A 26,645-nucleotide genomic window follows, 5' to 3' on the forward strand; every position below is an offset into this window, starting at 1 on the left:
AAAGGATGCTTGCATCTACACTAAATTATATCTCTGAGGGGCATATCATCTGGTACGTGTAAAAAAGGGGACAAATGGAAGACTACCTTTCGTACCAAGTATGGATTATTCGAATATCAGGTGATGCCCTTCGGGTTGTGCAATGCACCAGCAGCCTTTCAGTATTTTATGAACGATGTCCTTCGTGAACTCATTGACGTCTGTGTTGTCTTATACATCGACGACATTCTAGTATACTCCTCCTCGGAATCAGACCATGTTGAGCACGATTGTGCAGTCCTCGAGAAACTACGTCAGCACAAGTTATATGCAAAATTGGAAAATGTGGTTTTCATGCTACAGAAGTTGAATTCCTTGGATTTATCCTGACTCCAAAAGGAGTCTGAATGGACTCTCGAAAAGGTGGATGCAATTCTCAAATGGCCATCACCCAGTTCAGTTAAAGGGGTACAAAGCATGCTTGGATTTGCTAATTTCTACCGCAGATTTATTCCTGACTTCTCACATGTTGTACACCCCATCACAGCACCTTTGCAAAAAAACAAACGCTTCTTGTGGACCGAGGAGGCTGAAAAGGCCTTCCAAGAGCTGAAATTGAATTCACGTCGGCACCTGTCTTGAGGCATCCACGCCCCGAGCTCCCATATGTAGTCGAAACCGATGCATCCAGTTTAGCCATGGAAGCTGTCCTGTCCCAGAAGGATCCTGAAACCGGTCAACTTCATCCAGTAGCATTTTGGTCCAGGAAGGTTTCAGCGCCCGAGTTAAACTATGCGGTTACAGATAAAGAGTTGTTAGCCATCAAATCCGCCTTCAAGGCTTGGCGGCATTATCTTCTCGGTGCAGGCACACCATTACTGTAATCACAGATCACAGGAACCTGCAGTATTTAAAGACAGCCAAGGCCCAATCCTCGCGTCAACTTCGATGGGCATTATTCCTTGCCAAATTCAATTTCGTGATCACTTATCGACCAGGATGCAAGAATGGTAAGGCAGATGCCTTGTCCCGAATAGGGATGGGAGAAGCATATTCAAACCCAGAACCGGTGCCTATAATTCCAGAACAAAGAATTCTTGGTATAACTACTCTACAGACTCTAGAAGATATTCATTTAAAAATCCAACAACTTTTCGATTCGGCAGCCCTGCAAGATTGGGTGAAAAAGGGCCATGATTATTCAGTCATCAATGACTTACCTTACTATCAAGGGCGTCTATTTCTACCACTCAAGGAACTACAAGAACTAGTCATCTCCAATTACCATGATGCTCTGATGGAAGGACACCCAGGTATTGCAAAGACTGAAGCTGAAATTAAAAGACAATTCTGGTGGCCCACCTGGCGAAAAGATGTAAAATCATTTGTGCTGTCTTGTGGTATCTGCGCCCAAAACAAAAGTCAAAAGAAAAAACCAGCCGGTCTTTTACAACCTTTGGATATTCCACCCGCACCCTGGCACACTTTGTCTTTAGAGTTTATTACAGATCTACCTCCGTGCAATGGGTTTAACACCATTCTGGTTATTGTTCATCTTTTTTCCAAGATGGCCCACTTCATTCCTTTAAAGGGATTACCTTCCGCTTCAATTTTGGCCAAAGAATTTCTTGAAAACATAGTTCGAATCCATGGATTTCCTTCCGTATTGGTCTCTGACCGAGGTAGTCAATTCATTTTGCAATTTTGGAAGAAATGTTGCCAATTGGCGCAAATCGACGTGAGGTTATCAACCAGTCACCATCCCCAGACCGATGGTCAAATGGAGAGGACCAACCAGACTCTTGAACAATATCTACGTTGCATGCTACACCAGACCGAAAACAATTGGAAGCAAATTTTATGGATTGCTGAACACGCATACAATAACTCAGTACATTCAGGAACAGGACAAAGCCCCTTTTACACCATGTATGGACATCATCCTCGAACCTCAGAACTCGATTCGCCCCAGCACTTGGAAATGCCGGCAGTGACCAATCTGCACTTAAATATTACAGAGGCCTTTAAGGAGGCAACTGAACATTTGAAACAAGCAAAAGAGAAATACAAGAAAAATGCTGATCAACATAGAAGTGACACTCCCCAATACCAGATTGGAGATCAAGTTTGGCTGGCTACGAAACGCATACCTCTAAGAGGAACTCAAACTTTTAATCCTAGATATTTGGGACCTTACACCATTAAGGCCATTATCAACCCGGTGGCCGTCAAATTAGAACTACCCTCTATTATGCGGATCCATCCTGTCTTTCATGTTTCACTTCTAAAACCAGTTCAACCCGGAACAAGATTACCCAAACCACCGACCCCATCCTGATAGATGGAGAACCTGAATTCGATGTGAAAAATATCCTGGACTCTAAGATGGTTAAATCAAAACATTTTTATTTAATCGAGTGGAAAGGTTACGGACCACAAGAAAGGTCATGGGAGCCCAGTGACCACGTTCATGCATCTCGGTTGGTGAAAAGATTCCATCGGAATTTCCCAGACAAACCAGGGCCCAGGGGAAGAACAACTTTAGGAGGGGCCTTGGGGGGGAGTGCTGTCATGATGCCTACCCCCAGGCAACCGGACCAAGCCTATCAACCCCAGGAGCAGGCATCTAGACATTTAGTAAAACCTCAGCAGCCCCTGCTAGGGGCTATCTGGGTTCAGTGCTGGCGCCTTAGGCACCAGGCTCATAGTAGAAATCAGTCCTGGCGCCTAAGGCGCCAGGCTCATAGTCATTGCTTACCTCAGGCAGACCATGCTGCAAATGACTCCAATCCAACATGAAGCCTGAAAGGGACAATTTTACTACAGGGACTATTTTTTACTCGAGTGTGGTTCCAGGGACTTCTTACCTGGGACTACTTTTGAGGCTATTTAAACCACGCCCGACCAGCAACACACGCTTCGCGTTATTCTGCATCCAGCAGCTTAACGCTCACCGTGCCTGCAAGTCAGCTTCCAGACCTCTGCCACTCCCATCCTGAATCCGGAGCTCCTAGAGAGGAAGGAAAGTAGAGGCAAGGTTAAAAAACTAACTTTATTCCAGTTTCTCACCTGATTCCAGAACCATCACGTCTCAGCACCTGGAAAGGACATTCTTTCTACACGCGTCGCATCGTCAGCTGCAGCGCCACGCCATACTCACCAGTCCTCACAGCACCTTTCGATCCGGCGCTGCCTCCATCATTTCTTCGCCGTGCTCCGGCATCTGGGGACAAAAGAAATAACCAGGTGTGCCGAGAGAGCCAACAAATACAATCTCTCTTACCACCATAGACTTACCTGATTTACCACCGGAGGCATTATTCTTTAACTCTTCACATCTTCAAACGCCACATCTGAAAACGGAGAGAAAACAACACGTTAAATACATGCATCATTTACCGGACAGCATTGGGTAATGCAGACTCTTACCTGAACGCCATCTACCGCCACAAGACCATCTTTGCTCGAACTCCACTGCAAGATAAGAAAGGAATGGGACAAGAGTGAACATCGGACATATTGAACTCTATGAACTCTATACTTACTGGTCTTTGCCAGTAACCTCAGAGTCAACTCTCGTCCGGAACTCCCCAACGCCTTTTAACCAGTGAAGCAACTGGTGTCTATGCACCCCTGCAATCCACGCAGGATGGAGAGCTAATCTTTCAAGAATATAAGGTGAGAGTACTGGAAGGGGATTTCGGAGGTGATTAGTGGAGAGAGCAGGGAGGTGCCATCACTAGAATCCACGGGTGGCTAAATTCCTCTCTCCACTTGCAGGAGAATCCTTCTACGGGTCAACCTGACGAGATTAGGAGGGCCAGTCCAGTCTGTCATCTCTGCACTACGCATCACGTTGGTGGTGGCCGCAGCAGTCCGGGTCCGACCGACGCCCCTGTGGGAGCCAGGTGAGCGTAACAAATACTGAATCGAAAGGAACTTTAAAAAAAGAAAAACCAATGCATATTGAATATCGCACTGAATGGAACTTTACAATTAAGCGGCATGAATGCTTATTGAACAATACATTTATTGAACCACTGAAATAAGCCATTTAAGAGTTGGATTGAATAAACCAAGCAAATAAAATGAATAGCCCCAATGCCCAGGGGAACACAAATTACAGAAAAGGGCACCAGTGTGACGAGTCATAAGAAGGTGGGTGGGAGTAAAACACCATTAACTGAACTTTTTGGTGAATGAATGCAGTGTCAAAGCCAAAGATTGGAAAGGATGTGTGACAAGTGTGGCCGAGCCAAGAGGCTGATAAGGAAAACCAAAATATTGTAAAAGTACACATCAAAGCCAAGGGGTCAAGAATTAGGGATCCTGGTTGTGTGACCTATGATGGGTAGACCGTTTGGTCAGACAACAATACCTAGACAAGTGAGCCCTACATGTTGGAAACTTAAAGACATTGGGCCTCATTACGAGTCTGAGGCGGTAAAACTGCCTGGTTACCGCCGGACTCGTATTACCATTCCGCCTCCGTGATTCCCGGAATTACCGGGCCATTACAACCCCGGTTTTCCGGGAATCACGGAGGCGGAATGGTGTTAATCCCCATTCCATATGGGACTCAATGGGAATGGGGATCATGGAAACACCGGCAGCATCTCGTAATGCTGCCGGTGTTTCCTCGTCTGCCTGCAGGCGGGCGGTGTTAAACCCGCCAAGTCAAACCTGGCGGGAACATCACCCCCCGCCTGTAGGAGTCGGGATCAGGCGGTCCAGAAACAACGGTGGCGGCGGGTTTACCGCCACCGTTATTTCCAGACCGCCTGATTTGTAATGAGGCCCATTGTGATCATGAAGATAGTCTTGCGGAAGGGAACACTGAGACTTGAGAAGCTGCACTGTGTGGTCTTGAGAACAAAGTGTCAAGACCTTTTGTTTTCTATGAATTGTGTTGCTTGAAACTTGGTGAAGGGAACCCCCTGAATTGGTTTGGAATTATTTTACTTGGAGCTGAAGAAAGGTAAACTTAAGACTTTTTGTTGGAACTTTATTATACTTGGTGAATGGGAGGTGAGAGAAAGATGCAAGCTGGAAGAAGCTCAGAACTTGTAATTGAACACTATTTCTTTTGATTCTGACATCCCTCCACATTGGCTAGCTTTAGTTGTGAGGGCAAGTATATGTTTTGGACACAGACAGACCTTTAAGTTGAACTCATGGATTCAGACTTTCCTTAGTTTTGTTCAGGTAGTGAAATCCCACCTTAGCATAGGGCAAGTTCGGCCTTCTACCACCCTGACATTTAATTTAATAAAGTATTTTGTCTGTGTCTTGCTTCATGATGCCGTCACAAGAGTCCGAGATGAGCGCATACCTTATGGATTCCAGGGCCTTTTGATGGATTTCATTCCAGACCCATGAGTAGGATCTGTTTGTAATGTCTCTCTGTCAGTGTTGCAAGTTTGCATACTAAACAACCGCATTTACCATGCCAATGAAACTGCTGACTTCTGAAATGGTTTACAGACCAGGAGCATCATTAATATTCAGAACTATCATTGGGTCAGCCATGATGTTATCTCTGCTGATTGTATACCCCACAAAATCCCATCTGTCCTTTTTTCCCCTTGTGTAGCATTAGCCTGCAATCCTTCAGTTAATGGCGCACCTCTTGGAGTCGCAGGATTTGGTCATTTTTTTGTGCGTTATTACACCAGAATGTTGTAAGCAGGGCTGTTCTAATTGCACCTTGGAAGATCAGTGGAAGAGAACACTGTGAGAAACCAAAGGGTGTCTCGCTGATTAGTCCCTTGGGATCTATCATCCAGGATGTCAGGGCACGGCCATCGCTATTGGATCCAGACCCCGGGGGTGGACCAGTCCGGGACGATGACCTGAGGCCGGGTCCCTGGGGAGTGGGAGTGGGGCACCCAGTGGAGAGTTGAGTATCCCTGTACCCATTTCCCTGTAGAACACCCTCATTCCATGTACTATCTAGGAACTTTAACCCCCACCGCTTTCCTAAACACACTTTGCTGCACGGACAAAGCGCTTCAGGGAAAGACAGACTCGCACACAACCAGTCCGTTTGACATATCCCATTATCAGGGTCAGGCAGAGTCAGGGACGTAACCTTAATGAATTGCACCTGAATCTTGTTACCTTTCCCCACTGGGATAAAAGGTGGAGTATGAGAGCACCCGGAGAGCAAGGAGAGAAGGGCACCCAAAGCTAACAAGACCAGGAGAAACGAAGGGCAGGAAATCCCGGGAATGCGATGCGAATATGGAAGCAGAGCAGACGGGACCAGGAAGCGTACGAAAGGGACGTGGTCCTAACAGGTGCAAGATGAAAGTCACTATAGAATGCAAAAGAGGCAACTCCCTGCCACTGCAGAAGGTCACAGCGGTACCTCCTTCATGTGCAGCGTGAGGACTTGAAAGGAGGCTAGCCGCGCTGGGCCAACCACCTTGACTGAGCGGAAGGTCTTGATAAATTGTATCAGCCGCTGCCGGTGAGTGAAAAGGGAGACCGGCTTGTGATAGTGGAGGTGATCCTCCCACAGTGGTTCACCCCCAGGAACTGGATCCAAAAACCGATGGCCATGTCCTGGCCAACTGGATGACACATCCCCGAGGACTAGCAGGTGAGACACCGTCTGGTTTCTCACATACCCTTCCCTTATGCAAGGTGGATACACTTTGCCCTTTCCAAGGTCCTCCAATTTCAGGACCTTGGAGAGAGCAATGGATAGATGTATCCTGGGATTCTCGCATATTCCATGGGTTTCTTTTAATTCCATGGGTTTCTTTTAATTTGTTCCATCTATTTGTCTCCCCAATGTATCCTACAAACTGGGAGCGAGGTGGGGATTTTGTTATTAGGTATTCCTCATGCTTTGGGGCTAGCTCTTGGCGAATGGTAGATTCATGAGTTTCTGTTTCCGTCCACTCCCACACTGGAGAGGTTTGGGAGTAACAGTCACATTGCCAACAATCTTGGGGTATACAATCCCTATGGGGTTTTGGAAGGTCTTGTAAGAGAGTAGAGAATGCAGGGAAGTCCCTTCCCACAATGACTTCTTCGTGGAGTCCAGGGATAATGGCTGATGACACCAGCCGTGATTCTTCCCAAATGTTAATGTACACGGATATCCTGGGAAAAACCTTGTTATCTCCATGAACATATGTGACTTTAACTAGAATTGTATTCTCTAGATCTGTTTTTGTAACCAAATTGGCCCTTATGGCAGTCTGTTTGCTGCCTGAATCAATTAGCGCCTTTACAGGTCTTCCATTCACCAGGGCTTTTCCATATGTAAAGTCAGTTGAAGACTGGCACAGAAATATGCTGAAGGTTTCTAAATCTGCCACTGTTTCTTCCCACTCACCCCATTTTAGGTACCCTATTTCCATAGGTTTTTGTTTTAGATTTTTTACTGCATGTTAGTGGAGTCCTCAAAAATCATCTCTTCAATATTTCTACAAATAAAATTGCATATTTACACCTTTTCCACGAAAAATATATATTTTTCGACATCTACTCAACGGCCGGCATTGGCAGCGACAGTGCTAGCTCCGTGGACCGTTCCCGCCGTCGGTAATCTTCGACAAAGCTTTGTCTACGCAGTTGGGCCTACCTCATGGCGGAATCCACGAGAAAGAGCCTGATCAAGGCCTGTACCCACTGTGGACTGAAGAAAGTCTGCATAGAAACACGCTGAGGGATCGTCATCTCGTCGCATGGCTCGTGGATGCCGGCGGGGCCTCTGACTTGACTTCCGTACAGAGTCATGCCTCATTACGGCAGGAAAGGACAGCCCACCGAACCACTTCTAGTAAGAGGTCTAGGCTGCATGACGTCCAGGACTCCAGCAAGAAGAGGCATAATGACACCTCTGGTGATTAGCCTAGATCCTCGCAGAAGGACCGGTCTTCACCAAAGGTCAGCGTCCAAGGGATGTCGGCAGGGGAGGAGAGCCAAGGCCCTTTCTATCACCCCAGGGAGGCGACGTCTCCAAGTCCACGCCAAAATCTGGTGGCTACTCTTCGCCTTCAATGTCAAAAACAGGCTTGTCGTCAAAATCGGCGACGAGGCTGTCATCGTCGACGACCAAGCCTCCCTCGAGGGCTTCTACCCCAAGGCCATCAACGCCTTCCACGACTACCTCGCCATGACCGTTGAAGTAACGGTCATCGGCCACGACCACGAATACTGCGCCATCGATGAAAACAACAACGGCCACGACAACTGCGTCATCGAGGATCTTGTTCACAGCATCTACGTCCACAACGGTAATACCCTTGTCAACGACACCGTCAACAAGCTTGTCGACGGGCAAAAGTGGTTCCTCCCATACCATTGTTACCACTGCCATTCTCACTGGCATCTCCAACACCCACACCAGAACAATGTCTGCATTGACAACCCGTCCAAGTGCGTCATTCACTAACCTTGGGGTGGCTTTGCTTCCAGGTGGTATTATTGTGTCGGAGCCAAGTCTCTCCCAATCGGAGGAGGAGGCGTAAGCAGAGGAGGAAGCCATCATGTCACTGCCGTTGTTGCCAGCACGCAGGACATTGACTCCTAGAAGTTCACTGCGGGGTGAGGGAAGCCTGATCCAGCTACCACCTTTACCTATTCTTTATTCAGCTCCAGGCATCAGTCGTCAACCAGAGCTATCGCTGCCGCCCCAAAGAGACATGCCAATGGACCTTTTATCTACTCTAACCACTCCAGTGGCAACCTTGCAACAACAGCTGCCAGCACCAGGCCCGTTTGCAGACCCTATCAGGCGACCGCGCACAGATGTCCACAGGCCTTCCAGGGAAATGGATGACATCCCTTGTCCCCCCAGAAGGGCTAAGCACCACTCGGTACCGCTGAGGCTGTCGGAGACTGGAACAGACACAGATCCTGACGACAGGGTCTCCATGCACTCCACCCACACTGATGAATTTGACAATTTCATCACAGCTGATGGGGGAACCAGATGACGTTCCACTCAGGGACTCACCACCTGATGAAGTTGGGCCCTTCCATGGGCTCATGTCCAGGGCGGCCACGATGTTCGAACTTGCGGCGGAGGAACAGCGAAAGGTGAGTGTGCTGTACCAGCACAGAACACAGCGCAGGAAATCTGTCATGTCGATCCCACTGCTGGAAAAGGTCTGGGAGGATGGCCTGATCACTTTAGCGTATCCCACAACTGCCCCGGCTAAAAAAGACTAGTTCGACAAAAGAAATAGAGCCCAAAAGAGCACTGCCGCCTGCCTACACACCCAATCCACGCCAGACTAAGTTGTATCGGCGGCGGCCAGAAAGACGTCAGCTAACCCATTGTCATCCTGCTCTGTAAGAAGCTCCTTCGGTAAGAAGATCATGACCACCGCGGCCACGGCTATCACAGCGGCTAATACAATGCCTATATTTGCACGTTATGATCGCGAGCTGCGGTACAAGTTGGTACGCTTGCTGGAGATCCTGCTGGATGACAAAAGCAAGAGGCCTTGGACATCTACCAAGAAGGCGAGTTGGTATCAGACCATGCCATTACAGTCTCTGTGGACATCACTAATACTGGTTTTCCCCATCTTGGGAATGGAGCGGTCCTATTCAGGCAGGGTTGGCTCAAGGCCACAGATTTTCGACCTGATGGCCAGTCCAGGGTCGTGTATATGCCCTTTGACGGATCTGCCCTTTTTGGGGAAAAATTGGATGAGGCCTTACAGTCTATAAAAACAGACACGGAAACCACTCACTCCTTGGGCACACTACAGCAAAGGCATCAGTCCTTTCGTTCAGGAAAAGTGCACTATGGCAGGACAGGATAACCGCACCACGTACCAGTCTTCCTCCTCTTACAAGACCCCGTATTCATCAGGAAAAGGTGCCATACCTACAGGGGTTCACAGCAACGTTGTGGCTCCTCCCAGTCTAGGGGCCAGTCTTGCAAATGGGCATGACCAGCCCAGGGCTAGCTCCTACCACTTCAGCACCCCAGCGGGAGGACGACTGTCAAGGTTCAACGAAGAATGGAGACACATAACTACCGACAAATAGATGCTATCCCTCCTCCAGCAGGCCACTCGCTGGAGCCCGTGGACTATCCACCGGACATTCCTCCCGTGCACAAACCAGAGAAGTTGTGACTTCTCTAGCTTAAAGAAATTCAAACTCTTGAGCTGGGCACAGGCGTCTACTCCCGCTACTTCCTGGTAAGGAAAAAGTCACTGCACAACAAGTCAGGGGACTGGAGACCCATATTCGAACTGAGGGGGCTCAACAAGTTCCTGAAGGCACAAACGTTTTATATGGTCACAGTACAGTGACTGCATACATCAATATTAAACCCAATTCATATTGTATCACTGTGATCAGAACTCTGTTTGGTAAGTGCCATAGTCTCCTCCAAAAGAATCCCTCAAAGATGGCCCACGTTTTCCAAGATTGCCAGGCGATCTTGGCCAGGGCTAGACCTCTGTCCACCTTGAAGTGCTACAGGAGCAAGTAGAAACGCTTTCAAGTATGGTGCAGAAGCCTTCAACTGCAACCTCAGAGCATCCGGCTGGAGTATCTGATGCCTTATCTGTTGTCCCTGGCTCATTCTGGTTTGACGCATTGTTCCATTAAGATGCACCTAGCGGCAATCTCCAGGTAAAACCGCGCTGCAGGGGTGCCATTCCTTTGGTCCCACAGGCTGGTGAAGGAGTCTGCCATATGTAGTGTTTCGGGCTTTCTTCACTCCAGTAAACCTGTTAGCTTTCCCAGCCTCTACTATCCGTTTCTCTTGATTGTTCCGGGCTTTCCAAAGCCCTATGGCCCTCAGCCAGGTTTGTTCTAGTAGGTCCTCGGTCAGGAATCTTCCAGCTATCATGTTTTCTTGGTTCTTATAACCCTTGTTCACCCCTCTCAGCGGCTTTATCTCTTTGGAGCGGACACTTCCCTTCCAGCCTTCGGTTATCTTTGTCCCCGTAACCCTTGTTCGCCCTTATCAAATATGTTATGTCTTTGGGTGCAAACGCTTCCCTTATGCTGCCCGGCTTGGCAGTTATTACCCTTCTCATATGGAGATCGAGGATCTGACTTCTCCACTGGTCTCTGCATCAGTCAGCAGGCTTCCAGGTCCACTATGGCTTCTGCATGGTCACGCCACCAGACGAGACAGCTGCTCCAGTGTCTCTGCCTCTCTCACACCTTTGGATTCTTGGTCGGTTTGAACCCCAGCCTTCCAGCATCTGCCTAGCAATTCGCTCCCTCTCCACACCACCGCCGGCTCTGTGGTCTAGCGTGGTTCCACCCCTCCAGGACGTCTCCCCATCAGTGGCTCACCGGTCACCGGTGCATAGGATTCTCTCTCTCTGATTCAGAGTTTCTCCTGGTTTTATGTACTTCATCAGAAACTGGGTTGGGTCTCCGCTCTTTGACTATGGAGTTCAGGTGAGATTCAGTTTAAGTAAATGTCACTGTTTAATGGATTCAAAACAGAAGTAACAAGAGCCTTTCCAATTCCCATATAGGCAGATAATGTATGCTGGACTGGGAGTTCCTTACTGGAATGGGAGTCCTTATCTCCAAGAGGGGAGTCACTCCCAGTGAGGTCCCTCTTGCCCAGACCCCTAGGGAGGGTCTTGCTGAGTGGGCACACACTCTAGCCTCAATCGGGTCAGCTCCGCTCTTGGGAGAATAGACGAATAGTCCAGATTCATCACAAAAGCCTTGTGCAAATAGACAGTTACACAACCAGGTCTTGCAGGATCAATAAAGCCTGAGGTAGGCACAATGACCCCAACTCTTTGTGCCCACCCAATTTAAAACAGGGGAGATCTGAAAACATGAAAGTGTAATTCTTTAATATGTTGATTTCACTCTGTGCATTGACGATGTGCAGTTGCTCAGGCCAAGGACACTAAAGGGATGACTTGTTTGGCATAGCCATTAGCAGTCAGGTTAAAACTTTAGAGCTTGTGTTCTGCCTTTTTGGGTTCATGACATTCCACAGACCTACCTCTATACTATAGCAAGAGGCATGGTGCTTAGTGCCATCACAGTGAAACCCGGAAAAAGAGTGGCAAACATATGTAATTAGAAGAGATTCTCTGCATACACTTTGCTGTGTGTTTTATTATATGTGTCCGGACTCCTTGAGAATACAACAGTGGCTCTAATCTATGTTGTCAAGTATTGTGTCTAAGCTTGTTCTTGTATGTTTCCTTATACTTTGACTTGTACGTGGGGGCCTGCTTATGGTGTGAATGCATGGGGTAAGCTCACCTATGTGCATGTTACTAGTGGGAAGGTTGTCCTGCCTGAGGGAAATGTTATGGATGCTTTCTAGGCCTAGGTGTCAATGCTTGTGCTTACTACTGTCATTTTCCAATTTCAGGAAGCCAGAGAAAGGGATCCAGTACTTGATTGAGCGGGGATTCCTTTCAGACACACCTGTCGGTGTCGCACATTTTATCCTGGAGCGGAAAGGTCTGAGTCGTCAGATGATCGGGGAGTTCCTAGGGAACCGGCAGAAGCAATTCCACAGAGATGTGCTAGAGTAAGTAGACCAGCATGCTATTTAAGCAGATGCTTTTAAAATATATATTTTATTGAAACATGTTAGAGATGGTTGAAGGGTTTTTATTAAAAGTCTTAACCAGGTCAAGGGCGGTCCCTTGCTCTCTCGTCTAATGAAAGCAATAACCTCCCTAAGCCAGGCATCACTATTACCCAGGAAGGTATCTACTGCTGTTTACCCCTTTTATCTCTTTGCTATGTGAACAACCTAAGGTCTTTCCCAACCTACTCCCTGGGGATATTCTACACAGGTGGCAAGAGAAGAGCCATTGTTTTTGGTTCCCAACCCTGGGGGCGGACAAGCAAGGGAGGAACACCTGGATAGAGGGTCCTCTGGGATTGTGGAGGGAAAACCCAAGGATGAGAGAGGGTATCCCTTCCTCCTTAATAGTGATCTGCCCAACATCCCCTTAGCCTTTATAGGATACATTCTGGTACACTCCTCTTTCCCCCAAATATCACCCAAGTACTATAACAAAGAAGAGGAAGTCAAGAGGAGTGCAGACTTCCTATGAGAAACACCATTATGGTATGGGACGAGGAAGATGCAGATCAAGGCACATCAACTTTCTCAATGGCCTTGTCCCACTAATAAGGCAAGGCATGGTCAGACAATTGACATCAACCATGCCCACCTGCAACCTGTCAAGTACTCAGGTGAATATAAAGGACCCACAATCACAGCAGTTTGAACGTGCTGGATGGTGAGCAGGAGAGGTAGCAGAGCCAAAGCTCCCCATGACCAGTTGACGGAGAGCGGGACGCCAGGATGCTGCAAGACTGCTGGGTGGAGCAGGAGAAAGGGTGGCAAGAAGGCTGTGTCTCCAGAGAGCCAGAGTAATTGTCCGAAGGGGGCCGTGGGGCATGCTACTCCGTTACCTCATGCGGCCTGGGAGGTGCTCATTCCCCTGGGTATAGCTGGAAGCCCAGGAGGATCTGAGGGGCAGGTGGAGGGACCCTGACTTCAAACGGGAAAGCCGCTAACAGGAAGAAAGACAAGTAGCAGTGGAATCCATGATTGGTGAGTTTCTGAATGAGAAGAAACCCACTGGCGAGAGAGAAAGACTGTACACATTGTATCGGTGTAATCGCAAGTGAAAGAACACACGCTACCGAAAGCCTTTGAGATACGAACAATGATAAAGAGGTTGTGGAAAAATACAAAGTAACCGAGGGGTCCCGTATAGCGCTATACGCATTTGAAAGTCTCTGTGAAGGAAAGAAAGCACTGCGGCAGCAGGAGAGCTGTATGTGACTGAAATCAGAGCAAAATAGAAATCGTTCTACAAAGCTCAACGGCAGCAGGGGAGCAACACATTAACCGAAATGGGAGCAACATTGCAAAAACAGATTAAAAAGAGACTGGCCCTCATTACAAGTTATGCCGGTAGCCATGCCGCAATTTGTGGCATGGCTGCCGGCAAAACCGCATCCGTGTCCGTGTCCTCGGAATGAGGACTTACCGGGCCATTCCGAGTCCGGATGGCCCGGTAATTCCTCACTCGAGGACACGGACACGGTTCATCCCCATTCCCATTTCAGCCTCCATAGGGCTGAATGGGAATGGGAGAGGGAGTAAACCACGGGCCATTACGAGTTGGCCCGTTGTTTGCTCCCTCTTCCCCTCGCGGGACCCGGTATGCACGCCTGGTTTTCCCAGGCGTGCTTAACGTGTCCCGCGAGGGGAACTTGTAATGTGGCGGAACGGGTTGAACGGCGCCGCAGCCTTTTACGGCGCCGTTTAATCCGTTCCGCCAGGGTCGTAATGAGGCCCACTGTCATTAAACCTAAGATTATTTCAGAGCATTGGGGTGGACCCCCAGGAGGAGGCTGATCCAGGAGGACCACAGAGTCCCCACACTAAGGACAAACAAAAGGCTCAACAAAGTAAGGCACCTGGTTGTACGCCCTGTAATGCGTGAATAGTATGGTCTGTGAATAGCGCCATGACCAGGGGAACCAGAGTTGTGAGAAGGAGCCACCTGATATACTGAAGCTGAAAAGTCAGAAGGACTTGGTTTACCATGGGGAATAGAGTCCCACAAGAAATCAAGTGAAGAGTAATATTTTCTGGTGGAACTTTTGTGAGTTGTACTTTTGTGTTTGGAAAAGAGACAACATTGAACATTGGTACTTTGAAGGGTAACCAAGAGGTTTTAAGGTTGAGGCAAGGGAAGCTCGAGAGACCTTGCGAGTCCTGACAAGGAAAAGGTATGAATACCTGAGTTGCCAAGTGAATCTTGATAACCTGTGGAACTTTCTAAACCTGAGTGTCTTGAACTTGGGGAATGGAGCTGCAGAAGAGCTTCATTGTTATGTTTACTTTACTTTGAACAGTATTGAGTTGGCCAAATTCAACTCATCCTATTGCTGTGTAAATGCATGGGTTAGTTCGAAGGGGATCTGTGGTTGTGCCTTTCAAACATTCAAGACCCAATCTATCATCTTACTTTCACTCCGTGATGTTCCTCTACCTGTTTCTCCCACTCCACCCACCTTCTTTCGCTCTCTCCTCCTGTCTCCCCTTCCTACTCCACTACTAGTCTCCCCTCTCCACTACTACTCTACCTTTTACTCAGTCACTTTCCTTTCACTCTCTCATCCATCTTCCACTTACCCTGTACTCTTTCAATACCCTTCTCGCTCACCCATCATACACACACACTCGCAGCACAGTACCTCCTGCTCTCACCAACTAATACCTTATCTTTTTTGTAAATCGCCTCCACACTCATGTCCACTGTCCTTCCTCCTACTGGTCTCTTAGTCTGAAACCTCCTCATTTGCCCTCACTCAAACAACCCACAATTTCTATCTTCCTGTCTCCATCTTTATCCTCCCATTGGTCCTCTTACCCGAGCAAATCTCACCATGTCTTTCATGCATGGAAGCTGTTACATATGTCAGAATGCATATAAAGGGGGCTAAGCCCTCTTACGGGTCTGCCGTGCCAGGGAAATGGCAGCCTTCATTTGAAAATGTTTATGTTCGTGTCAGGGAGCCACACCCCAGCTAACCCCAAGATAAGATCTTTCATATTTCTGGATCTCAAGCTCCATGGCATGTTTGAAGCAGTCTGTGTTGATGAGTCCGTCTACAGGTGCTTGCTCACAGTGTGCGCTGATATCAGCTGCTTCGTGATGCATTTCCTGTAGCCGCATAAGGTCTCTGATTCATTGCAGTTCTCTTGCCGGCAAAATTTGCACAGATCTTGTGGCTGGAGTAGTCTAGCTGGCGGCTCTTTTGGGCTGTCATGTTGCAGGTGTTCTGCCCACACAATTGCTGGATATTATGGCCTGCTATAAAGAGAAAAAGTCTTTATGGAGTTGTATTAATTGATGCATAGAAGTTATTCTCATATACATACAGGCACTTGGGAAGGAACTTGGCTCCTCTCACCTGCCACCTCCCCCTCTGGGGTAGGACTGTCTTCTGCTTTCAGATGAGGAAGTGTCTGCCTCATTGGTCGCAACTTAAATGTTTTGATTCAATCGAGTAGGAGTGGTTTATGTGGTCCTGGAAAGGTATGGCCTTGGGGGCAACATGTGAAGACGGATCAAGTTACTCCATAAGGAACAAAGAGCTAGAGTGAAGACTGGAAAGGTTATCTAGGCTAGTTTGCATTTTGGCAGGAGCACGGGCCAGGGATGTCCTCTGTCACGGTGTTGTTTGACTTGACCTTTGAGCCTCTTGCATGCATCTTCCATAGGGATTGTTTGGAGGTGGAAATTAAGGTTGAGGGGCCATCTCATCTCTCTATACGCAGATGATGTGCTATTGTAAGCATGTGACACATTGATATATGTTGCATATATACTGGACGGTCTGGAGAAGTTTGGGGAGCTATCAGGGCTCAGGGTGAATGAGAGAAAATCTGTCACCTTTCCTCTAGCAAAACTTTCCACGAGAGTGAGAGAGGACCTTCCAAAGGTGGGGATCCATCGGAAACTACAATTGCTTAAGTATGTAGGAATTCAAATACACCATTTCATGGCAGACACCTTTCAGTATAATATGGGCCGGGTCCTCGAAGGGGTTGAAGATGCAATGGCATTTTGGAAAATGCTGCCATTATCGCTGATGGGTCAATTCGTCCTTTGCAAAATAGTGGTTCTCCCAAAACTCCTGCATATGTTTATCAACATTCCGTACATGATTAGGCAATGTATTTAAAGTGGTTGAATAGTAGACTCACCACATTTCTTTGAGCCGGAGGCAGATTCTGTGTAGCATTCTCAACCCTGTAAGGAAGGCATGGTATCAAAGTAAGACAGACACAAGTGATCACAGTTCAAGGGTGTTTATTAAACACTAAAGTGGGTGAGATAAATGCCTAATCTAAACCTAAATCTAAGATGGGAGCAAGCTACAACCATCAAATCATGAGAATGCCGTCCAAGTGGAGTCTAGTCAAATAAAAAGGGACTATGGTAAGAAAACCTATTGCCAATCCTTACCGCTATACTACAGAATAGTGTGAGATAATGTTCACAAGAAAAGAAAGAAGTGTTCACAAAATAATAAGTCAGGATGTTATGGCTGGGGTCTCCCTTCCCCAAATTTTAAGCACGGGATAAGGTGGGACTCTTGAGCACAGCACATTCCTAGGCTTTCTCAGCACAGGGTTTAAGTTGAATAAAAGGACCTTCTGTGTTCAAGTGTCCTTCATGCAAGGTCTCTTGCTTCAGAGGACCTGAAGGATCATAAACAACAAAACAAACAGTTCCTTCTGTTAACCTTCACGTCCAGTGATTACTCTTCACCTTAGGATCCCCCTCAAATGGGTTCCGATCCTTCTCTCAACGTCAGCTTCCCTCAGTCGGGTTCAGACCAACGACTTACTGTGGACATCTCTCAGTCGGGTTCACGCTTTCAACAGTTCAAAATTTCAAAATCTTAGCAGAAAGCGGGTGTACCCTTCCCCTAGCTTTCTTCTGGCATCCCTACATCGGGTTCACATTTGCTACAGTTCACATTTCAACAAAAAGTCATTCTAGACCCCTTAGGTTCTTCCCTTTACCTAGGTCCGAGTCTCAGCCCCCAGTCAGGCTTTATCTAAAGCCAACCAGTCAGGCTTCACACAGTTCTACCATCACAATTAATTTGCAGGCATCCCTCACTTAGGTTCACATTTGCCCTACAACCTGTCAAAGACTTTCGATTGAACAAGGGGTTTCATTTGACCCTCGGATGACCACTTTGACACCTCACTCTGGCCTTTTCTATGGCCTCTTGGTATTTGTAGTTTCAACAATCTCAGTTCTATTACTTTCCTTATTCAGGAAAGGGGTACCAGCCAGAGACCTTCGAATAAGCACCCACATGGTGCCGGACCACTCTAGCTCTCGTACCTGTTTTACTCACAAAGTTCACAATTGTCTCCCTCGGCCGGGCTTGGACCCTTCTCCCAAAGTTCACAAAGGGCCTCCCTCTTCCGGGCTCAGACCCTTCTCCAAAAGTTCACAAGGGATCTCCCTCTGCTGGGCTCGGACCCCTCTCAAGACTCTAAAATTCACAAAGAAGACTTTGCTTCGCCGGGCTCGAGTCTTTTCTTTCAATTCAGTTTTCAAAAAGGATTTTGGGACGTCCAGTCCCAGAATGCACTGTCAAAATTGTGCTCCCACTTCACTGCTCCCCAAAACGGCATTTGGCATTGGGAGCAGCAGTAGATAAAAGGGGATATTGTTCTGAGGTCAGCGTCTCCTTTGCTGACTCTCAGAGACCTGGGTTCGCCTGGCTGGCCCAGGGGAGGAGTCTTGCTGTGGGTACTGCCAGGCAACCCCTAAAATGTGTTTGTTGTGTTTACTAAACAGAGTACCACAAAAAGAGGTCCATGAAGAAACTTGCAGAGTTCTTGGTATTACTGGAGGGCAGGAGGCTGGCTGTGTGTTGGAAATGTGCGGAACAAACTCTGGTGATTCAATGGCTCAGAGTTGTGAAGAGATGGGTGGCTGTGGAATGTTGGGTGCTACTCCCTTGTCCTCAGAGAGAGGACAAACGGGATTGTGGATCTGCAATGGGGCCTACTCCTGTCTGAACTTTCATCCTTCCTGGATGACAAACCTCAATGATGGACACCTGGGTTTTAATATCTCGCGCGCAGAAACACTTGTGTACGAGCGCAATAGAAATAAAATATCAATATCAATATCAATTATGAGTTTGCCCAGGCCTCTGGGACTGTACTGTGATTTGTCTCGAGATGTGATCTCTTGCCTCCTGTTCTGGGGGAGTTGCTGGGAGAATCTACGCCTGCTGTAAATGTTACAAACTTGGTAGCTGTAGGATATTTGTTATCTGTGCATGAAGGATTACCTCGTTTGGGTTGAAGGGGGATATTGGATGGATGGATGTTAGTTTTGGTGAGAGAGGGGGGTTGGGCTTTTCGTTTATGTTTTCTGCACTACATTTGGAATCAGTCAAAACAAATAAAAATAAATAAAAGGTTTATATCCCAAATGATTCTTCTTTTTATGAAAGGCTTTCTTTGTGCTCTCTCGTTTCCTTACTCCTTCTTTAATGGTCTACGGCCAGTGGAGTAACTTTGCTGAAAATGTTGGGGGGGACATGACATCTGATGAAAAGGTGCCCCAGCCAAATGAATGGGGACAAAATGGTGTGCCATGAAAGTTGGGGGGGGGCAAACACTCCGCCCCCCCCCCTAAAATTACACCCATGTGACTACGGCCACAAATAAACCAACATTTCAAATGCGACCCTTCAAGGCATATGCCGGATGTCAGAAGCAGAAGAAACAAGCCTGAATTATGCTGGAATTTGAAAGGAACAGAGGTACCCGAGAGAAAATAAGATGATGATGAGAGGGCACTGAGACTTCTGCTCTAGCAATAGTATCCCATCTTACTTACCAACAACTATCCCCCTTTCATTTGATGAGGTGTGGTGCTGAAGAGGAAACCCGTCAAGACGAGCATGATACTGAACTAATGAGAGCAGCGCCATAGGACACTGAAGGCAACCTCCGTTGTGGTGTCATTCATGGGAGACTAATGATTGGATCCCTAAACGGTTCCATAACTGGGTAACTGATGGGTTTAGGGTGCCACTCACCCCCCAGTCTTTCATGGTGTGAAGATGGGGGGGCCCTTCCATGGTGCAACTGCATGGCATTTCAAAGAAGCCCCCAATTTGCAGAGCCACGCTGGTGGGAGACCTCTTCCTATGGTAAATGGCACCAGGCAAAAAAAATTGAAGTTTGTTGTATCAATCTTCAGAGATCAGGCCCAAGTGACATAGAGCAACGGCACACATAGATGCGAAGAATAAGGGGAGATATGCGGCTTCTTGCTTCCAGAGATCAGTAGTCCCTTAGATTCTGCCAAAGTCCTCATGACATCAAGGAAGCACACGTCCTCGATGATGGTTTGGGAGACTCCCAGACACCCAACCTGCAAATAAAATGATGATCTTGGTCTGAGAGAGTTAGTGACGACTTCAAACACTATCCAAAATTATGGGTGACTTTACCAACACACCCAGTGGACGATAGGTTGGGGAAAAGATAAGGAGGAGTCACCCAACTGCCGGCTCCAAGCTGAAAGATGAAACTGAGACAATGGGTTACCACCTAAGAGTAGTTCTGAGATATTGAAGTAGTTGCAAGTCACACTAAAGTAACACGATGGTGTAGGAATACCACTGAAATACCGCCAAATGGAATTTCTGTTACCGCCATTTGGTCCGGCGGAAATAGTGCTAGATTACAAGTGGTGGTATGGGGTGTTAGTCCCCATTTATGGAGTCCATAGTACTCCATGGGAATTTCGGCAGAATTGCCACCGGTGGTAATTCCGCAGTGTAATTACCTCCAGCATTTTGCTTGAGGTTTTTTCTCTGCCTCATCTCCAAAGTTGTAATGAAGCGATGCAGTAATTCGGTGGTAATGCACTGGATTACTGCCATTTTTTCCAGCACCGTCATACTTATGAGGTCCAGTGTGTGGTAATTGAGGTACAAATTATGATTATGTGAATGCCAAGTCTTTCTACGTCTAAGTCCTCCTTGTCTATCTGTATAGAGCCTATCCCTAGATAGTAACCTCACATGTTAGAAGCTGTGGGCTGACAGTTATTGTTTTTATATATACACTCTTTACTTCTTGTGTAATGTGTGGTAACGTTCTTATTTTTGCAACTGATAGAGATGTATGTGCTACGTTAGTGAAGTGTATTTTAAGAAGTTTCAAATATAGCCACACATATTATGCGACTGTGGTCACAACTCCTCCATCTTGTGAATCGGTATGTTCTAAATGTTTTCAACCTTTCATCCTCTTTAGGCAGTGGGGGGAATGGGGGGGGGAGGTGGAGGGAGGGGTTCCCGCCTCATAAAACAGGGGAAATGGCAGCCGCAACGAGATGTGCCAGATCTGTAACTATGAGATCATAAGTCTGGTATTGAGTCTCGTCCTTGGCTATTTGCTGCTGAGTTCTATCCTTTTCCCCAGATTCCAGGTGTGCCATCAGAGTTGGGGCTTCTGGTTCCCACAGGGCCTTGGGAGATCTTAATTGATATACTAGTACGTCTGACGTTCCTTTGGCTGTACGCTGTCAGGCTTTGCTTTACCCACTCACATTCATGGGCTCCTTTCACAACTGTGTGAGTATGTTCCAAAGTCGTTGCTTGCATGCCGTTACCTGCAGGGCCTTTGTTAAGCTATGGTTGCTGATTGGCCAGAGGTGTAGCTAGGATTGTCCAGCCAGTGGGGGCCTGAAGCAAATGTAGTTGGGCTCACCGCAGTGACATTAACATCTGTAAATTCCCACACACTCTCGCGGACTGGGCATTGACAGATTTTTGGGTGTGCCTTGCCCGCTCAGGCCCTACCGTGTCTACGCCTCTGGATTGGCCAAGAGTCACAGTACCCGTTATAGAAGTCCCTTCCATCTCCAGCAGCCGCTTTACAGCCTGTAGGCTTGCCATGAGTCACAGCTCTGTTCATGCATGATTGCTTTAATGGCCATAGCAGGGCTAGGTAGACATGACAGTGCTTTACATACCCAGGTGACATTTGTAATGGGAATAAATCAAGATATATTTCAAGTGGATGTTCACTAGGAAAAAATAACATTGCAACAATGGAAGCAACTGCCAACAATACACTGATATGTCACTGCATTGGTAACTCTAAACCAGAATATCGTTCATGGTCAGTTAGTCGCAGTCAGAAGCAACAGCAATTTAGTACCCCAATATCACAAACAAGCAGGAGCGTCAGTGAGGTGAAGATGTGCCATTTCACAGATTAGTCAAAGGTTCAGTAACCAAGAGGATAGAAACGACAAGCAACAGAATCCTGTATCTCAATCCCACAACAGCAACAGCTAGGCGCTCATGTGGAACCACTCATACAAAATAGATATTTTCTCATTTTTTCTAAGGTGGAAAAAAGAAGCCCTTCGTGCTCCAGCTCTGCTCTTCCGTCTCTAGCTCTGCCCTTCCGGCTCCAGCTCTGCCCTTCCGGCTCCAGCTCTGGCCTTACTGCTATACTTGGAGACCAGCCAACTGAATGGTCTCTTAAGAGAACAGTTTTCAAAGTATATCTGAGAAATGGTCATAGTCCTCTCAACTCCTTCCCTGACCTGAACTTTCTCCTTTGAGCACTTCCGTTGCCATGTTGGGGGACTTTAAGCTTCCAAGCCCTCCTCAGCCACCCGCTTTAAACTTAGCTCACTACTATCTGACCACTCCCTCACTCTCTCCATAATCAGCCTATCCAATCCAGTGAGAACTCTCTTGACCTTGTCGTACTCTCTACTTCGCTTTCCACCTTTGACCTCTCCATTGAAGCCTTCTCTGATCACTCAGTTTTTCACTCTAACATCTCAGTTGTTCCTCCTCTCCCATCTTCAATGACCAAGAGGAAATGCAGGCAGGACTTTCTTGCCCCTTACCTTGATGATAGACCTCTCTCCAATCCATTTCTCCCTATTAATGGCCCTTCCATTGACCATGCTTTTTCTGACTTTCCATATGCATATGTTACGCCCTTTGACCAACACTATCCTGCATGCACATTCACACCTCCCCGTCCCTGTCTTCAGCCCTAGATCCCTTCTGAATTCCAGACTCTCAAAACAAAAAATGCATCATAAACTATGACACTGGCACAAATCATCGACCCTCCACCCATGGGCTTAATTTTAGGGGGGTATAGGGGTGTTTGTCCCCCCCCCCCAACTTTCATGGCACAACATTTTGTCCCCATTATTTTGGATGGGGCACCTTTTCATCAGATGTCATGTGCCCCCAAACATTTTCAGCAAAGTTACTCCACTGCCTCCACCCAACTCCTATTCTACAAAAATACCCTGGCTGCCCTCCCCTCTGCACTCACTACACTCTGGCAAATCCTCCTATTTCACTAACCTAATCACCTTCATTCGTAATCACCCCACCAATATTCATCTACCCTCCAAACTTGGTTCATTGGTTCACACCTCCCAAGACAATATCCATTGTCTTCTTCCTTTTTGTTAATGACTTTGCCCACTACTTATCGTCTAAAATCTGTAAAATGTGTGACTCTCACAGCACACAGCCTCCCTCCCTCCGGCAGCCTCCTTTTGTTCACCACCTCTCTCCATCACCTTCTACTCTCAACCACTTCTCCCCCATCTCTCTGAATTAGCACCCATTCTTCACAGCAGGAATCCATCTTGCTGTCACTTGCGTAACACCCCACTGCCACTGCCCCCCCCCCCGCCCCGGGCAAGGGCAGCATCGGGCCCACTGAACCGCGGGGGCTTTGGGGGACCCTGCTACACCAGTGCTTGCTCTCTGTTGACCAAGTGGATCCTCATGCAGTCTAAGAAGTAAGGTCCTCGTTACAAGTATGGTGGTGCAGTAAAATCTAGGTAACTCCATTACCGCCGCATTACCTCACCGCTGTACGACAATTTTGGTGGTTAAGTGGAGGAGTTACCTCCAGCAAAAATCTGGATGTAAATACGCTGCTGTACTATCGAAAATCGGCAGAATTACCCATGGACTCCAATAAATAGGGACTGACATCGTCTACCACCATTTGTAATCTGGCGGCAAATCCACCAGACTAAGTAGCGGTAACAGTAAATCCATTCAGTAGTATTCAGTGGATTTACAACTGAAATACCACCAAACTTGTAATGAGGCCCTTAGTCTCAATCTCCCTGCCCGTTTCTCTCTGAGCTCTGCAACCGCTCTTTCTTCCGCTGAACTCTTCCCTGCCTCCTTCAAATCTGCAACTGTCTTCCCCCTATTGAAGAAGCTCTATACTGACCTAAACATCCCAACAAACTATCACCAAGTTTACCTCCTTCCCCATTATTCAAAGGTCCTTGAGCAGGTAGTCTTCAACCAGATACCTATGTACCTTGAGGATGATGTCTTTGGGGATCCACTGTAATCTGGCTTCCTTAGTAAACACTCCACTGAGACTGCACTAATGCACCTCTCCAACTTTCTCTCTGAGGCTCACCGCACCAAACACTCTTCTATACTCATCCTTTTGGACCTCTTTACTGCTTTGAACAGTGTTCACCACTCCTCTCTACACCTTACTCTCCAGTATCTTGGGTTTTGCAAATTGGCTCTTGCCTCTAACTGAAAGGTTGATTGTTTAAAATCTCCTGGTGCTTGCAAGCCTCTGACCCCACCCCACTCGCTGTTGGCATATCCAAGGATCAGTCCTTGGACCTCTGCATTTCACCCTCTGCCTTAGGAAGACTCATTTTATCATTTGGCTTTCAGTACCTCTTTACTAACAACACTCAAATATCTTTCTCCTTTACCCCAACCATCTCGGAATCTATTGCCATCCGTCTCAATGCAACCCATCACTGGTGGCTTGCTGCTGCATCATGCTTAACTCTTCTAAAATGAAAGTCCTATTTCTCACAGTTTCCAATGCTGTCCCTCACACTCTCCTATCTCCTTTGCGCCTGACCTTCTTGCTCCCTCGCCCAAGGCTTGCAACATTGGGGTCCTCCTTGATTGCGACCTCTGACTACAGCAATCAAATCATCACCACCACCATCTCTGTTGCTCCTACTACCTGTCTCTACATTCGGAAAATCCATCTATTTCTTACTCCCCATTCTACCAAAACTCTAATCTCCATGCTTGAGCTCATCAAACTAGACTACTGCTCATGCCTACCCCTTGGCCATCCCCTCTACTCCTTCCTCCCTCTAGACCAGTGGTCTTTGAACTTTTTTGGCCAGGGCCCCCCCTGAGCAAAGTTTGGGCAGCTCGGGCACCCCCCAAAAGTGCCAGATGGACAGTATGTAGAAATCGCTATGAACTTTTGCGTGCCGTCACCGCACCCTACTCCCAGTACAGACCCTGGGCTCTCCCCACCCTACTCCCATCACTATCCCTGTGCTGCCGCCCATCCTGCTCCCACCACAGTCCCTTAACACAAGCATACACACATCCATACACATTTAAATAAAAATGAAATTGCCATAAACATACCTCGCGTGGTTGCTAAAATGCCCCGCTCCAGGTTGCTCTGCGCGTATGTGCGAGGCGGCGCAGGAGCACCCCCCGCACATACATACATGCAGTGCCCCTGCCAGCATTTCTAATGAGCTATGTAAGGCTGGCGAATCAAAACATCCCCAGCGTTGCATGGCTCAATGATCATGTGCGGCTGGGGAAATAAACTGTCAAAGGCAAACAGAGTTTCCCTTTGACAGTTCAGCCAGCCCAGTAGCACTCCCTCAGATGGTAAAAGCAGCTGAGGGAGTGCTCAGTATTTCACTGGGCTGGCTCCTCGGCTCCTCCATAATGGGTGAGGTGTCCACTGGGTGGACTCCCCCTCACCCATTATGGATAAACCGGCAGGCTTGGACTGGACTATAGGGCAATAGGGAGATGACCGTACCAAAAATGCAAAATGCTAGTGTAGGCCAGTAAAAATGGGCCACTTTTTTGGCCAATGTGGGCCAGTTTGAGGAGTTACTTCACTATGAAGCTAGTAGTTTTGACCATTGTTGCTGAATAAATATTCTTTAAATATCACCATTTGTTTACATTTGAACAAAAAACAACCCCTTGGGTACTATTCAAACAGTCTGTGACTAAACACTGAATATCCATTTGCAACTGCTGGCCATTTTTTCATTGGTGCCTAAGACCGTTTTATGGCCCAGTCTGACTATGTGAGCTGCCCCTTCCCATTTCCTCCAATCTAAAAAAAAAAATTTTTTTTTTTACACTTCATGCTAGGCTCTGGCGCCCCCCCCCATGGATGTGGCCGCGCCCCCCTGGGTCGGGCGTGGCCCACTATTTGAAGACCTCTGGTCTAGACACAAGGCCTCATCACGACTTGGGCAGTAAATGTGGCAGATTATCCGCCGGATCTAAATAGCGCTAACGCCAAGGCACCCGGTGGATAATCCGCCAGATCACGAGTTATCGTGCACGCGCCCCGGTCCAAGGCATTAGCGCAAACCCTTAAAGCCGGCGCACCGTGCGCTACCGCCACTTCGCGCTCATACCGCGCAGGAAACGCGTCACCGCCGGAACGGGAAATAAAGCGGCGGCCATCTTGGAAATCACAATCCGTCGGATATCAGAGCCACTGGAAGCCATCCACGCAATCTGAAGCCTAATAATGAGTCAGGAGCGCACTAGGGGCAAGTCTGCACTGGACAGGGTCCGAAAACCCAAGTTCAGTGACCAGGAGCTTGAGGTGCTTGTGGATGAGGCACTGACGTACCACCATGAGCTGCAGCAGCGCAAAACCAGCGCCCAGCGCTGTGGACAAATATGGCGATCTGTCGCAGAAAGGGTCAGTGCAGTGGGGCGCGTGCCCCGGGATGGGGAGAACTGCCGCACGCGGCTGAATGTCCTGCGCGTGCAAGTGCGAGGCATCCTGTCCCAGCACAGGAGTGCAAGCAGGGGCACAGGAGGAGGGCCACCACCCCCCCCCGACCTCACACCATGGGAGGAGAAAATGACGGGTGTCATCGATGTTGGAACCATTGAGGGCATTGGTGAAGCGGAGGCAGGGACTGGCATCAATCCAACAGCAGGTGAGTCCCATCCCCGAATACATGCATCTGAATGAGAGTGAAGACATGTGTCTGAGGCTCTGCATACACCCATAAGTGAGGGCCACATCCCTAGAACGG

The 26,645-nt window shown here is 47.8% G+C and overlaps 1 protein-coding gene across 7 annotated transcripts in view; it reads left to right on the forward strand.

Moving 5' to 3' along the window:
* Positions 1-26,645, forward strand: part of IQSEC2 (IQ motif and Sec7 domain ArfGEF 2) — a 1,791,459-nt gene that overhangs the window by 1,410,780 nt on the left and 354,034 nt on the right. For all 7 annotated transcript variants that reach the window (XM_069645245.1, XM_069645244.1, XM_069645249.1 and 4 more), the window contains one exon: positions 12,323-12,484. In XM_069645245.1, coding sequence (XP_069501346.1) covers positions 12,323-12,484 — 162 coding nt within the window. The remainder of the gene's footprint in view (positions 1-12,322; positions 12,485-26,645) is intronic.

The sequence above is a fragment of the Ambystoma mexicanum genome, chromosome 2p (genome assembly GCF_040938575.1).
Source record: "Ambystoma mexicanum isolate Mex_15411 chromosome 2p, UKY_AmexF1_1, whole genome shotgun sequence".
NCBI classification, from domain to species: domain Eukaryota; kingdom Metazoa; phylum Chordata; class Amphibia; order Caudata; family Ambystomatidae; genus Ambystoma; species Ambystoma mexicanum.